The following is a 16,302-nucleotide window of genomic DNA, read 5'->3' on the forward strand; positions in this document are numbered from 1 at the left end:
AATTATCAGTGTGAAAGACACTTTCTATATCCTGCAGAACAACAACCTATAAAAACAATAACAAGGCTCTGAGCCTGAATGTCCTTTAAAGTTTCCTCCTCTGCAAGTGAGATTCAGAGCTGAGTTGAGCTCTTTTATATATTTTAAAGTCGCCATTAATTCATGACACAGGGTTTGTTTTAAAACAAAAAGGTAATAAAAGAAAAGAAGTGAAAATACCAGAAGTCAGCAAACTCAACACATTTGTTCTCTATTAGAAATTTGTCTGATTCTTATCTGGAGAATTGAAATGAAACCTGGAGTTTGAATGTCCTTTAAAGTTGCTTCTGCAAGTGAGATTAAGAGCTGAGTTGAGCTCTTTTATATATTATTTTTAAAGTCGCGATTAATTCATGACACAGGGTTTGTTTTAAAACAAAATGCAAAAGGGAATAAAAGAAAAGAACTGAAAATACCAGAAGTCAGCAAACTCAACACATTTGTTCTCGATTAGAACGCCTGTGATGTTGCTGGGCTATGAAATTATAATCCAGTGCTTACATGGACGATATCATCGTTGTTTTGTGAATTAGGCTCCGAGGCACAAAGACGATTTGTAGATAAACGTAGATTCTAACGGGGATAAGATGATTCTATAACGAGTCTTTTATCCCCGACTCGTACAGATTCTGTTTTGCTGACCGTACGTCGAACAGTGAAAAATGAAACACCCGTCCATGACTGAGCGACTCCAGAGCACAGATCAGAAGTGAGGTAATCCAGAACACATGCTCCGCTTGCAAACAGTTAACACGACTTTCAACCAGCTCCTCCGAAAAGTGAAGCTTTTAAAAAAAATGAGCAGATCTTGTTTATTCAGATCTGGGTGAAAGAGAGAGAGAGAGAGAGAGAGGGATCTCCAGGGGCGAGCAACAGAGCCGCGGCAACAATTTCACATTTTCTTTTAATTCTGCAACAAATTCCACTTGAAAATATAATTAGAAAGCAGAGGGGAGGGAGGGGTGGGGGGGGGTGAAATGGCAAACTAGTGCGTTCGCTGTAATTGAACAAAAGAGAGCTCCGCCCGCTGGGAGGTGGCCGCCGAGCCCCCTGGGAAAGGGGGCGGGGCCGAGACAGGGCCTGGTGGCATCTCCGTGGGGACCGGGGAGTTTATTTATAATCACAGGCCACCTCACACAGAACAGGCCCAACACTCATCCAACACACAATTAATGCACAGCTGAGATCACACAACCCACACACACACAGCAGTGCACACAGGTCACTCACACACACAAACACTTGATCTACCTAAGCACACATCGCAGAACCACCACACACACACACACACACACACACACACACACACACACACACACACACAGTCCCTATTTTGTTATTGAACAAAAGCACACACCTTACGACAAGACACTGTGTGACAGACACGCACACCTTGTGCCAACAAGTGCACAACACACAGGGCCACCTTTAACAAGTGAGTTGTGTAACTGCACAAGGTGAATAGAGAGAAAGTTCAGGGAGAGAGAGTGAGAGAAAGAGAGCTCTCTCTCTAATGCACACTCGCTTTATTCTTTTAATGAGCCAGTGTGGTCTCTCTCTCTCTCTCTCTCTCTCTCTCTCTCTCTCTCTCTCTCTCTCTCTCTCTCTCTCTGTCCTTTCCACACTTTTTAACAGACTAAGTTTTTTGACATCAGCACTCTTGTTTATTTATTTGAATTATAATGCAAGCAAGTGTTTTGTAAAATGAAGAATATGTAAATAAAGTGTTTGTGAAAAATCAAAAAAATCTCTCTCTCTCTCTCTCTCCCTCTAATGCACACTTGCTTTATTCTGTTCCCTTAATGAACCAGTGTGGTCTCTCTCTCTCTCTCTCTCTCTCTCTCTGGCACACTCTCTCTCTCTCTCTCTCTCTCTCTCTCTCTCTCTCTCTCTCTCTCTCTCTCTCTCTCTCTCTCTCTCTCTCGCTCTCTCTCTCTCTCCCTCGTTCTCCTGTGCAGGATGTAGATTAATTCAAAGCTTAATTGTTTAGTAAATTGATTTCTCCACCTTCTCTTCTCTCTCTCTCTCTCTCGTCCTGAACCCTTCCGAGGGAAACCCTCTCTCTCTCTCTCTCTCTCTCTCTCTCTCTCTCTCTCTCTCCCTCTCTCTCTCTGATCCGTGCAAACCTTCTTTTTTTTTTTTCATTACCATTTTTCTTCCCTCTCTCCCTAATTCACCGTGAAAAGATTTTCCTTGCTGGAAATTCTGATTCCGCTATGATCGCTGAGGCATTCCGATCCGATGGCTTCTCATTGTGCGGCGTCTCAGATGCGAAGGGGGGGGTGGAGGGATGGAGGGTGGGGGGGGGGGGCTTCCCTTCCTCCTCGCTGTGCCAGGCCTCACATCATACAAGCGCTCATGCAAGAAACACGTTGCCCTGCCAATTCATTTGCAATAATAAAGAAAATGGTTCAGGTTGTTGTGCTTCGCCCCCCCCCCCTCGCCCCCCTCCCCCTCACCCCCCCCCCCTCTTCTTCCCTCACTCTGAAATACCTTTTGTGATGATATGGATATTTACTTTTCACTCTGAGCCAGCGAGCGTGCAGGAATAATCCAGTGTGTGTACTTAACGCCACAGACATAAATATCCCAATAACCCCCCCACACACACACACACACACACACAGACACACACACACACACACACACACACACACACTCCTCAGCGCTGGTACATCTGAATCAAAGATGACAGTCGGGCGACTCCATCTCCCAGAATGCTTTGCTGCGTCTGTTCTCTGCACTTGTTTTTTCCTTTAACACGTTTTCCTCGACACGTTTGTGACCTTTGAGGCTGTTTCCTGGTGTCTGAAGCGGCGAGGAGCCCGAGCGCCGCCGCCGCAGCGAGGTGAGCCGAGGTGGCGTCTGATAGGTCGGGACACATCCCCCCCCCCCCGGCTGAACGCCGGCGGTGGAGCTGGGGGTGAAAGGGGCTGAAAGCTTTTTGTAAACTCTTGTTTACTTTGGTTTCCTCTGTGACTAGATGAAGCAGGAGCAGGATCTGCCCCCCCCCCCACCCCTCTGATAACCAGCCCAGCAAGAGTCTGCCAAGCTCCGCCCCCCTCGCTGCAATATTAGTACTTCCAAAATGAAAGGAGGGGGCTGATAATGGTATGCATGGTGCAGACCCCCTCCCTCCCTCCCTCCCTCCCTCTGCACTCCCATTCCTCCTCCAACTCTTCACAATAGACAAAGAAAGGAGGAATAACCTGATAATTGCTGAAGGGGGGGTGGGTGGGTGGGGGGGGCTGGATTGGGGTCTCTTGAGGAAGTGAAGTGTTCCGTCAGGTTCTCTGCACCCCCGGCGTCTTCAAACCCGACGGGTGAACCTCACGGAGACGAACCACAGATAATTACACGTTGGGAGATAATTACCCGAGCTTTCAACGACACTCGTGGAAACTGATTTTCTCTCTGAGTGTCTGTCTCCGTGGCCGCGGCGTCCACTTCAGCGCTCGCTTGTTTACTCTCTGTGAGCTGAAAGCCAAACACAAACATTAACTCCGCCGCCCTCCTCCTCCTCCTCGCCGCCTCCGTCCTGAATGAAACGCCGGGCGTGATTTCCTAACGACGTGTTTTGCTGCGGCTGCTTCGTTAGCCGAGCTCGACTGGGACCCGCCCCCTGGGAGACGGTGGAGGCATTGTCAGCGGCTCGCGGGGGGGTTAAGAGGGAGAGGAACTTTCCATTAGCTAAGTACACATGTGTTAAGCCAGGTTATTGTTTACTTAGCCAAAGAAACCACAGCAGGCCTCAGGGACGGACATGGCCGCCCATCAGGAGCAACGCCAGAGACTCGCCAGGAACTTTATTTGCAAGTGGGATCTCGTGGTTATCACAACAGAGAGAGTGTGACACGGGTTCCAGGGAAGGAAGGATTTAAAACACAACTGATGAATCAAGCAGAAGAATCCAGATCCTCGGACAAGTCAACAAACATCTAAGGAGATATGAAGACTCCTGACTTTAAGTCACTCTGTCCTCGAGGATCAGAATCAGACCTACTTGCTATTCCAGCACAATAATGAAGAGGCTAAGAAACACACAAGTCACGTGGTCGCCCTCTTTGTATCACTTGTTGAATTCTTCACAGCCGCCCCACATTCACTCCCCAATGGAAAGGGAGAGGGGGTTGGGGGTGGGTGAGGGTGTAGAGGAGGGAGGGAGGGAGGGAGGGAGGGAGGGAGGGAGGGGGTCAACCCTCTCTCCCATTCAACTACAAAAGCAGCTATTACCAACAATCACCACGACGGTTCAAAAGTTTGTATTAGGAACAGCAGCGTGCCACTGGAGGAGAGAGAGAGAGAGAGAGAGAGAGGGAGCGAGAGAGAGAGAGAGAGAGAGAGAGAAAGGGCGAGCGAGCGGCTGGTGAAGCTGCGTCCATACTTCACAACAAGCGGATAGATTAGCGATAGCGGTGAACTGATTAGGAAAAGTTGTGGCTGACCCCCGGCAGTCAGGGTTTCCATTGAGCTCAGAGGGGGGGGCGAGGGGTAGGGGGGGGGTCACTCTTTGACCGCCGGAGTTACCTAAACCAACACTGCTGGGGCCCCAAAGACCTGGAAACAAGCACTTGTGTGGCTTCACGGGGCCGATTGTGTTGGGAGCAGATACGGTGATAGTGCTATCGAGAGTGGATTCTTCCTCCAGTGACTCTGAGCTCACACAGGGACCGGGTCGGTTCAGAGACACACACAGGACCCGGGTCGGTTCAGAGACACACACAGGACCCGGGTCGGTTCAGAGACACACACAGGACCCGGGTCGGTTCAGAGACACACACAGGACCCGGGTCGGTTCAGAGACACACACAGGACCCGGGTCGGTTCAGAGACACACACAGGACCCGGGTCGGTTCAGAGACACACACAGGACCCGGGTCGGTTCAGAGACACACACAGGACCCGGGGTCGGTTCAGAGACACAAAGCAAAGAGCAACAGGCTGTTTAGGATCTGCACAACTTGTTTTCACGTGATTTCAACAGCAAATAAACATCCAACCCCTGAAAGAGTCCTACATGAACCGACACCAGCCCTGGACTCTTGAGCACTGAAATGATCCAGGAACAAACTCAATCCAGCTTTGAGTTCTTGTGCTGGTTCTGATCAAAGAGTTGATTTTGACTTGAATAGTTTTGACACCACTGTACCATAGTCAGCATTTAATATTTTAAATTTTGTTTTTATTCAGGTTAGGTTTTGGTGATTTCATTATCTTCCATTGATCATTCAAACGAAAAATACAAAAATTGGTAGAAAAACACCCATTGATTGAAGTGTGTTTTCTCCCTTTTATAACATTTCCCTTAACTTATAGAAATTTGCATACAGTTCAACTATAGATTGATGGGAATGTACACATGGAGAACATGCTCTTATATTTACGACAAAGATCAACACATCCAATTGTAAGATCGTTTTTCTGCTCTCGTCAGATTCCTGCACAAGCTTTGTTTACTTTTCTGATTTGCAGGGAGCTCTCAATACTTCAATATGTTTTTAAAGTCAACCGATCCTCTTCAGATATCATTCAGGATCATTTAACACGATCTCAAGAGTCTGGAGCCGAATATCTTTTCAAGGAGATTTCAATTATTCCCGGCCGTGCTTCAGCTCAATCAGGCCGAGCAGCTCTCGAGACCTGCAGCCGCTCCTCAGCACCATTAGCAGTGTTTTGCTCCACGGTGGAGAGTCGGGCCCTCGGAGTTCATTAGCAAATTGCTGCTTTCCCCCCCTCCCTCCCCTCCCTCCCCTCCCCTCCCTCCCCTCCCTCTCGCTCTCTGTGCAATTAAAGGCAACTGTGCAAATGACGTACGGCGGCGGCGGCGGCGGCGGCGGCGTGGAAATACCCCCGTGCTCCTGCAGGCCGAGGTGAACATGTGTTCCGGGCAAATTGGGACGGCAATCAGCCGAGCAACTGACACCACACTTCAACAACAACACAAGGAGGGAGAGAGACGGAGGACGAGTGTAGACACACACACACTCAGAGTGAAAAGGCCGATTTATAGTCGGATTTTACGCAACAAGACACGCCCCTCCCGTGCCTGCGTGCATCCACCAATTTTTCTAACTATACGACAAAGCGACGCGAGCCTAAGTAAGCCAAGGCTGTGATTGGTCTGCTAACTATGTCCTTTCCTTGTCACATTTCCGGTTTCATGCCCGATAATACCGGCGGAAACCACGAAAGATTTAGAAGAACGAATACGGACCAAATAGAAAAGCACTTGGCAGAAGAGATCCGAACCTACGACCACTAGTATAACACGTCACTGACTGAAAAAGGCTCTGAAGCCGTCGTGGAGATGTAAATAAACTTCGACCAAAAACATTACTCCTCCTAGTGTTCTGGCGTGGGATTGCTTTGCAACACGCGCAACTCGTTATAGAAGCATAAACCAAAACGAGTCCGCGGTTGCACACGCAGTTCTATAATTCTATAATTCGGCCTTAGCTGGCTCTGAATGTTCACGTCCAGTCGAGCTCGGGACCGACGTCGACCGGAGGAAACAGAGAAAAGCTGCTGGAGCCGAGAAATGAGGAAAAACATGGAGGCATCTCTCCAGGGAGCGGCAGGGAACGGGTTAACAGAGTCTGGTGCGAACCAGTCACTCCACTCACACAGCACCTGGGGGGGGTGCTGCATGTATCAGGCCAGGCTCAACACACACACACACACACACACACACACTGCAGCATACACACAAACACACACACATAGACACATATATGCATACACTTGTGGACAGATGCATGCACACACAGCGAGTGCGCACACACACACACACACGAACACACACACACACACACACACACACACACACACACACACACCGAAACACACACACATGCAGGGAAAGACACACAAACACAGGAGGGTGAGCCCAAACTGGCTGGGCTGCATTCACCAGCCAGCAGAGCCTCTCTGACTCTTTCACCTCTCAGCTCTGCTCTGCTTTCCCCCCCCACCCCCACCCCACCCCACCCCCCCCCCCCCCCCCCCCACATCACAAGCTAAACACCAGCACAACGTAAAGACATGTCGAGAATATTCACAAAAATTACTCTTATGACGCCCGGCTGCATAATGCGGCAACAAAGTCGTCGTTGTTGGATTGTTGAGTTTAATAAATTCAAAGTGTTTTTTTCTTCCTCTGCTACAGTCGCCTCACTGGAATAAATTGCTTTATGAATAAATGAGCCTGCTTTCTCCATCTTGTTAACATTGTTCTTTGTGCAAATTCTCAGCATTTTTTTTTTTGTCCTCCCCAGTCCACTTCAACTTTATGCTCCAGGGCATATATTAAAAATACATATGGAAAAGAGATAATGCCCACACAAGGCAAAATTCGTTAAGGATGTCGCTGCCTCACAACTGCAGATAAGATGTCACACAGAAATAGCCCATAAAAAATTCTAAAATATATATTGTGCAGCGAGTATAAGTGGTGGAGTGCGGAGCCATTAGAGTGACAGCGGGAGCAGTGGGAAGCAGCACCCCCCCCCTGTTTGGATATGCCCAGTTACACACAGGCTGTGTGTTATCGCTCTGGAACATCAGCCCATCCCTCAAATATCACACATCTGTCACAAAGTTTCCTCTGCATTTCAATACAAACTGTGGGTCACTGGTGTTCCTCTCTCACTGTAAACATGAGCCGATGTGGTTTTGTCCTGAATTAACGATATGACGGGACGATCATTATATTAAATTAGGCCACGTCTTCATCTTACAGTCAATTAAAGATCTGCATCAGCGCCCCGAGCACAACATCATTTCCTTCATATACCTTGAAACCCCAGGGTTTTATTAACACACTCCACTTCCACATCTATAGAACAGAAGGCTTCATATTCCATGTTCTCTGACCTATCTATCAGAACAAAAAAAAAACTTTTTGACAAGTGAATCCTCAGGAGACACCGAGCGGCTCAAACAGACAAGTGGTGCGTCGGTGTTATTTAATTCTGCTTCTTCTGGATTAAATGAAGTATTATCTTCCGGTGGTGATCTTTTACTCATTTCCATAATCAGACATAAGGGCCAGGGGATGGAGGAGAAGGGTTTGGGGGGGGGTGGGGGGTTCCCAGTCAGGCCATTGAGCCCAGCACATGAAAGCCGGTGGCCGTCCCCCCCCCCCCCCCCCCATGTGCTCAGACCAGCCACTCAACCATATGGAAGTCCACGGATTTAAATTATTTAGCCTAATCGCTCCATTGCTTTTTATGTCGGACCCAGATAATCCCTTTAATTTGGACACTTGATTTTCTCTCTCTCTCTCTCTCTCTCTCTCTCTCTCTCTCTCCTCCATACGTTAGAGTCGTTGATCTCCCATAAGCCTTTGCGTAAAGATGGTGGTGGTGGGGGGGGAGTTTAACTTATTGATACATGCTCTTCTCATCGCCTTCTCAACCAAACGACTCCAGCTATTAATGGCCGGTAAAAAAAAATATATCCAGATTTGCATAATTCTAATCATCGGTGGCTGTTGTGTGATTATTTAGCGGCAGTGGGGTCGTGCGTGTACGCGCACTACACACACACTACACACACACACACACACACACACACACTACACACTGTCCCCGGAGTGCGTGATGATCTGTGATATCTGCACAAAGGGAAACACTCCCCTAATCTACCTTTAATACCCGCTGCTTTAAAATAATAACAGGAATAAACGTCCTGGTCGAGGGGAATAGAGAGGAGGAGGAGAAGGAGGAGGAGGAGGAGGAGGAGGAAGAAGAGGAGGAGGAGGAGGAGGAGGAGGAGGAGGAGGAGGAGGAGGAGGAGGAGGAGGAGGAGGAGGAGGAGGAGGAGGAGGAGGAGGTCTCGATAAGCAATGTGCACTCATGTCTGAGGAGAACCACCGAGGAGACGCGTGATGAACCGTGAACTCCACAGTGGAGAAACCTCAGTGAGCAGCCATCCTCCTCTTCCTCCTCCTCCTCCTCCTCCTCTTCCTCCTCCTCCTCTTCCTCCTCTCACCTCCTCAGACCCAGAGGAGGAGGCTTCACTCTCTCACACGCACACTTTATTAAAATGGACATGAAGCAGGTCAAGTTGCTGGCGATGCTTCTCCCCAGCTAATCTCCTCCTCCTCTTCCTCTTCCTCTTCCTCTTCCTCTTCCTCTTCCTCTCTCCTCCTCCTCCTCCTCCTCTCTCCTCCTCTCACACACACACTTTATTAAAATGGACATGAAGCAGGTCAAGTTGCTTCATTCTCCCCAGCTAATCTCCTCAGGTCGCTTCCGGGTTCAGATTCATAATGGACCAATAATAGAAGCGTTATTCAGAATTCATCATTCCGATGGAATGAGAAACGGCTCTAATCATATGCAAATAACAGCGCAGCGGAGGGAGTGACCCAGAAGAGCTCAATAACCACACACACAGACACACACACACACACACAAAGGAAGGTGGGGGGGTGTACCTGGTCCAGGGCCACCGATGATCTTGTGATTTCCTCGTTGTCGGACTTGGACCCCCCCTCCCGGTCGTCGATGACCAGGTCGATGGGCATCTTCCCTTTCAAGCAGCTGATGTAGCGGTGGCAGAAGTTATCACACAACTCGTGGACCTGCGGGCAGAGGAGGCACAGCGTCACACACACGGACACACAAACACACACACACACACTGGGAGCTTCACACACAAACACACACACACACAGAGAGCGTCACACACACACACACACTGAGAGCTCCACACACACACACAAACACACACACAAGGAGAGATTCACCCTCATCTTCATCAGCATCACTGTGGTGCAACCACAACACGCACACACACACACATACACACACACACAGAGACACACAAACACACACACGCCACAACAGCCTTTGACATGAAATTGGAGTTTTTACGCATTTTTTTACGCAGCTAATTGTTGCTTCTAACATGTTTTTAAAATAGTTTTAAAAGATTAAACGCAGAGTCGAGGCTGATCAAAGGCAACATGTGAATTTAACACTGTGATACAATATTGGCAATAATCAAAAAAGTCACATTTAATTCTATTTATTCTATTTCTGTCTCCAGAAACGTGTCCATTAGTCTCTTTCCGGTCTCTGATAGCAACTTTTAATATTTGTCCCCTTCTCCTTCCGCCTCTACAAATATAGATATCGTCCAGAATTGACAGTGACACGCACGGGCTCCGGGGCTCGTGCGTGTTGGATCCATCACGCACATCACGCACGAGCCCCGGGTCGAGGCCATTAGAGGCGCGCGACCCGCGTGCGTGACCGACACTCCAGGTAAAAACTGTTTAATTCCATCTTCTCCATCAGATCGTGACCGCGCATCCTGCAGCATGCACGAGCACGTCAAATATCAGCAGCGTGCACGCGCATAAACACACTTATCAACCTTAAACTTTTTTTATCTAAGCTGCAGGATTCTGTTCGTGCACCGGACTCAGTTATTAAACAGCTCTGATGAGGTTTTCATATTTCATATTAAAGTTTTGTTTAAAAGAGGCGGTGGAGGTTTCAGGGTAATCCGGCTGTTCCACCCACTGTCCCCCCTCCCGCCGCAGATGGCCGCCCGGGGGCCTTCTGCCCTCCCGCTCACTCCTCCCGCAAAACCACAAAGTTCTGCGATCTGTTTCACCTTGCACGCAAATCTCTGCGCACATTAAACTCCATTAGAACATTCGTGCGCAGAGATCCGTTCCACTTGTAACAGCTTGCGTGGTGATTACGCGCGGGAGCAGAAACGGGCCCATGATTGATTTTGACGCTAATTATAACCGACTCGCAAAAATACATTTATGCAAATAACAGCCCATCATCATCGGAGTGAGGTGGTGGTGCAGTGGACAGAGGATATTACCTTCTCCAGCTCCAGAAGATGAAATCGTAAAACTTGGATGGCTTGGATCATCTGCAAAAAATTAAAATAACAATAAAAAAACGAGCTGCTCACATCTTCTGATATTAAACAGGCACTTTTCTTCTCAATGCAAGTGAGACGAGGAGGAAATATTCATGCGAGTAGCTTTTTATGTGGAACTGATATTAAACTTGGACGTTATTGCAATATGGAGAGCAGGCATACGGCAATAAGACTGAGAGTCAGAGATCTATGAGCTCCGAGGAGGAAACTTCTCCTCTCCTCACAGGAAGCGAAACTTAACAAAGTAAAAGCACGAAGAAGGGAAGAAGTTCCGGGAGTTCAGCTGTCACGCAGAGACGTGCACAGACAACCAGGGGGGGGCCATCGCGGTATCACACAGGCCCCCCGCGTGCACGCGCATCACCTCACATTGTGCCTTGAGTTCCCACATGCACGGAGCTCTGACGCTAAACGTGCAGCTGCTACATGTCAGGAAATCTTAATAAATAAATCATGCTTCCTTACCAGATTATCCAGTTCTGGATTTGATGAGAATAAAGGTTTTTCTGCCCGGATCTAAAAAGCACAAAAAAACAATTGTTTTTAATATAAAATACATGAAACTATTATAAAGTTAAACACAACACAGAATGTAACATGGAATATAACGTGAATGTGTGTGTTGGACATTAATTCTCACTTTACGCACAGACTTTACACTGTGTTAAATTAAAACATTTCAACAAAACACGTCATTTTAATTGTCTGTTAAATGCAGAATTAACTTTTCGCTCCACCAGCCCGAGCAATGCACGGTTTCAACAGAGAGCAAGAGAAAGAGAGAAAGAGAAACAGAGTCCAGCTCTCCTGACCTGTTTTGCAAACACTGCTATGTCTTCATTGAAGGACTCCGAGGAGCACACGTCTCCTCCCGCCACCCCGGGCTCTCTGGGGGTGCACGTCGCTAATTCACATTTCTCAAAAATCAGTGCAAGCAAGGGGAACAGGGGGTGCCTGCATGGGAACACACAACACAACACAAAAGCAAATGTCAGCAGAGAGAACACAGCAGCACCGGGGTCAACACACACACTACACACTCCTCTGCTGCAGGAACCCGTGGGGACCGAGCTGATCTGAGGTCTGATGCTGGAGGAGACTCCTGTGATTACATCTCCGGCCTAATAGCATAAAAGCTTTAGAGGCAGTCAAACAATTTCTTGCACAGGTCTGGGTTTGGATTACAGTGTTGTGTGTGTGTCTGTGTGTGTCTGTGTGTGTGTATTTATTGTTTGAGGCTTCAGAGCAAACAGCTGAAGCTTCGGTGACAACATGAAGTCTCCTGAAGTCATCACAAAACTGTTCAGCCTCCAACTAATTAATGCTTTGAAAAATTGTTTTATTAACTTCTGTTGAAAAATATATAAATGACGTTAACATTATATTTAATTTGAAGAGGCCTGCCACGTTACACATATTTAATTACAATAGTTAAAAGATATAAGGATCTATTTTTTTTCCTCAAGTTAAAAAAAATAAACTGAGCAAGTTAAATTCTAAATTAAAAACAATAATTCTACTTGGTCTGATTATTATTATGTGAGTGTTATTATTAAAGTAAAAAAAAATACACGTTGAGTTAACTTGGTTTGTTCACTTCTCACAAACATGTAGTAAACATGTCTGACGATAAAAAGAATAAAATATAAAACTTGACAGAACATTATTTGAGACGCTTTCTCTCCTGAGCGGTTTGTGCTCCAGTGTTTCCACCGGGCTCTGATCCGGACTCTGACCCGGACTCTGACCCGGACTCTGACCCGGGTTCCCTCCTGCTCCGGGACCCGAACTACCTACCCGTAGATCGCGTCTTTATCTCTCTTGAGCGCGTCGTTAACCGAGGAGCCCATGGGGGGGGCCATGGAGTTCCCGTGCGTGCCGTGCGGGTACTGGTGTGCGTGCAGCTGGGGTCCGTGGTTCAGGTGCACCGCCTGCATGGACCGGGCTCCGTGCGGGTCCCCGTACATGGTGGTCGGGATGCCCACCCCGTCCATGGCGTAGTGGGGCAAGTCTTCGTACTGCACACACAACACACAACGCGGTGAACACACACACACAGACAAACACACAAACACTGGTCTGGATACAACTTTATATCAAAGCACAAGTCTGGGAAACATTATGAAGTTCACTGGGAGACTGGTGGGTCTTTTAAATCAGAAAAGTAAAAAATATGCAAAATGGGAAATAGTTTAATTAATTTGCAAATTCACTCGACGTGTTTTTCTTAAATTCTATTAATTCAGAGTGTTGTTTTTTAATTCAAGTGAACCGAGCTGCTCGTTTTCTCTCTTTCTTTAAAACTACTATTCAAAAAATTAGTAGACAAGAGAAATAAATTCCCCAGGGGTGTTTAATAATTTTCTATAGTTTTCATGAAAAGCCTGAAGTTTAACTAGAGCATTGTTTACATTTTAAAAACTACAACACTTGTTCTAAAGATCAGAAACTAGTTCTGCTCTCAGATTATTTACAAGGAGCCTTTGTAGCTCAAAGGAAAAAAATAACATGAATTATTCAACATGTTTAAATTTATTAGGAGGGAAAAATACTAAAACTATAGTAGCACGACTTACTTATTATTATTGCTATTATTACATTATTAGTATTATTAGTATTATTAGTATGAGAGTATTTTAAAGCCTGGTGATATTTCACTGTGAACAACAACAAATGTCTTAAACTTGTTTAATAGTGTTTTTTAATTTTACAGGCTCATAATTGTGCAGCGTGTTATTACTTATTTAACACACTGAGTTCAGACACACAACTCAACGCGTGTTGTGAGTTTTTTTAGAGACGCTTTTTAAACCGGAGCTGGATTTTCTAACTTTCTTCACGTGTCAGTTGTGAGTCGGTTGTGAGTCTGTGATTCTTCACGTTGTTGTTTTGCAGTTTATTAAACCCGGAGCTGGTTCTTTACACCGAGTCCGCTGTGACACGCTGGAGGGAAAGTTTCAAAAAGTGAGATGTTGAATTATTGATGGTTTTTTTTACTTCTGGAAGCGAGAAATAAAAGCCGGATCCCTGGGAGCTGAGGCTTCGGATCCCGGAGGCTGAGGGTTCGGATCCCGGAGGCAGACCCGGTGCAGACCCAGCGTGGAGCCGCTGAATGAGCCCGGTGAGCCTGCGTCTACCACCGGGATCTGAACCCGCGGCTGCTCGGGGTCACCCGGCCTGCAGGATCCGGACTGAGACCTCCAGTCATCACCTCGGTGCTGGGAACTCGCCTCGCTGTTATAACAACGTTATTACGCTGTTATTACACTGTTATTACGCTGTTTTTACGCTAAATTTTGGGATTTTTGTTTTGTTTTGTTGACTTCGTAGAATTTGCTCGGTGTGAAACGTGGACGAGCCCCGCGCGAGGAGAAATGTGCAGATCTGTTTTGCCTCCTCTCCCTCTCCCCCCCCCCCCCTTGCTTCCAGTAACTGGCCTGTCATAACTAATCTGAGAACCAGCTCCGATGTGAGACATGATCGCGCTCCCGATGTCCCTCCGCGGGCCGGGTAGCGTGCACCGGGCCACCAACGCGCGTAACACCGGGCCAACCCACGGCCAACGCACAACCCCCGAACCAGACCCGTCCATGTGTGTGTCCGCGGCTCGGACACACAACTTTCACCGTGAGTCCGTGCGGGTATGTGTGTGTCAACGAGAGCCACGTTACAGCGCAGCAGCCGTGCGTTCGAGCCCCGTGCACTTTAGAGAAACTTTGCGTTGCGATGGGGGGGTGGGTGGGGTAGGTTGGGGGGTGCAGCGCTACGTACCCGTTGCGCCATTACCCTCCTCACTCCCGGGTGGTGCCGCTGGTTTCACTGGAGGTTAAAATCCCGAGGTCCGCGGGCCAGGATGGAGACGCGCTGAGGGAAAGAGAATCCAAACAAGTGGAGGAACGAAGAAGAAGAAGAAGAAGAAGCAAAAGATCCCGGCGTGCGCGTGTTCCGTGCGCGTTGCGTCTCCAGCTGAAGAAGAAGAAGAAGAACCGGTCCGAGTGGATCCGTGCGCGTCGCTCCGCGGCCGTGCTCGTGGATCCAGACTCCTCTAGCAGCTCCCGGTGCGGAACCCAGACCAGCAGCTCCTCACAGCCCCCCCCTCATGGCGTGCTGCCCCCCCCACCCAGCTGTCAGGCAAGGCACAAAGTACCGGGTGAGTGATGGTCCTAGTCCTGGTCCTCCTCGGGTCCGGGTCCGGGGTCCAGGGGCAGAGCGGGATGGCCACAGTCACAGTTCGAACCCGCGAGTAGCTCTCTCCTCTCTCTCTCTCGCTCTCTCTCTCTCGCTCTCTCTCTCTCGCTCTCTCTCTCTCTCTCTCCTCGCTTTGATCACTCCCGGCTCCCGGCTCCTGGATCCTCTTCTGCTAACGCGTCCAGAGGAGATCAGGAGGAGGAGGTGGGAGGAGGAGGAGGAGGGAGGAGGTGGGAGGAGGAGGAGGAGTGGGGGGGTGACTCTGGCTCAGGCGTTTCTTAAAGGAGCCACGATCGATGCTGTGCGCGAGCGTGCGTCTGCGTCTGCGTCTGCATGTGTGTGTCTGTGAGTGTGTGCGTGTGTGTGCGTGAGCCGCCTGCCCGGGTGTGTGCACAGTGCGCGTGCGTGTGTGTGTGGAGCTGAGGCGGAGCGGAGGATCTCGAGCACACTGCTGGAACCCGGAAGTGGTGGTGGCCATAACAGGTCGCGTCTTACACAACGCAACCGGGCTGCAGCAAGTCGTGCGCGATGGAGGGGTGGGGGGGGGGGGGGGTGGGAGGGAGGACTCATCCAGCCAGTCCCTGGCCCCGGCCCGGGGTGCACAGCGGGCTGCAGCAGCCACCCGGGGATCGAACAGTGAACCGGGGACTGGAGCAGCACACGCACAGACTCCACTCTGTTCCACAGGCTCGGTGACACTCAGGTAGGTTTTAATATGAGACTTTACAGTTAATAACTCGTTTATAACAACTTGTATTTGTTTATTACTACTCTATAACCTGGTTGTTTGGACAGTTCCACAGACTTGTGACACGCAGGTAGGTTTCATATGAGACTTTACAGTTAATAACACGTTTATAACAACATGTTTTTGTTTATTACAACTCTATAACCTGCTCATTTGGACAGTTCCACAGACTCCAGGCCTGAGACAGTCTGTCCCCCCCCTGTCCTCTGCTGTGGAAACAAGATCCTGTCCCGCAGGTCTTCAGACTCTGAGGATCTGTCTCCACCTGCGTGTGAGTGGAAATCAGACTCAAGATGCTTCCAAATAACATCCAAATAAACAACAACAACAACAACAAACTCCACTTCTCTCCAGTGATCCTCTTCGTGTCCAGGGTTTGGATTTACACTCTGGTCACGTGACCCGGTGGAATGAGT

General features: G+C 48.5%; 1 protein-coding gene across 1 annotated transcript in view; it reads right to left on the reverse strand.

The window, feature by feature from the left end:
* Positions 1-14,991, reverse strand: part of meis1b (Meis homeobox 1 b) — a 94,452-nt gene extending 79,461 nt beyond the window's left edge. Inside the window, exons 1-6 of the mRNA XM_061087063.1 lie at positions 14,722-14,991; positions 12,748-12,968; positions 11,763-11,904; positions 11,416-11,466; positions 10,888-10,938; positions 9,479-9,625 (exon numbers count right to left, since the gene is read on the reverse strand). Coding sequence (XP_060943046.1) covers positions 9,479-9,625; positions 10,888-10,938; positions 11,416-11,466; positions 11,763-11,904; positions 12,748-12,968; positions 14,722-14,733 — 624 coding nt within the window. The 5' untranslated portion in view covers positions 14,734-14,991. The remainder of the gene's footprint in view (positions 1-9,478; positions 9,626-10,887; positions 10,939-11,415; positions 11,467-11,762; positions 11,905-12,747; positions 12,969-14,721) is intronic.
* Positions 14,992-16,302: the final 1,311 nt, after the last annotated feature.

This window comes from Limanda limanda, chromosome 15 (assembly GCF_963576545.1).
Source record: "Limanda limanda chromosome 15, fLimLim1.1, whole genome shotgun sequence".
NCBI lineage: Eukaryota > Metazoa > Chordata > Actinopteri > Pleuronectiformes > Pleuronectidae > Limanda > Limanda limanda.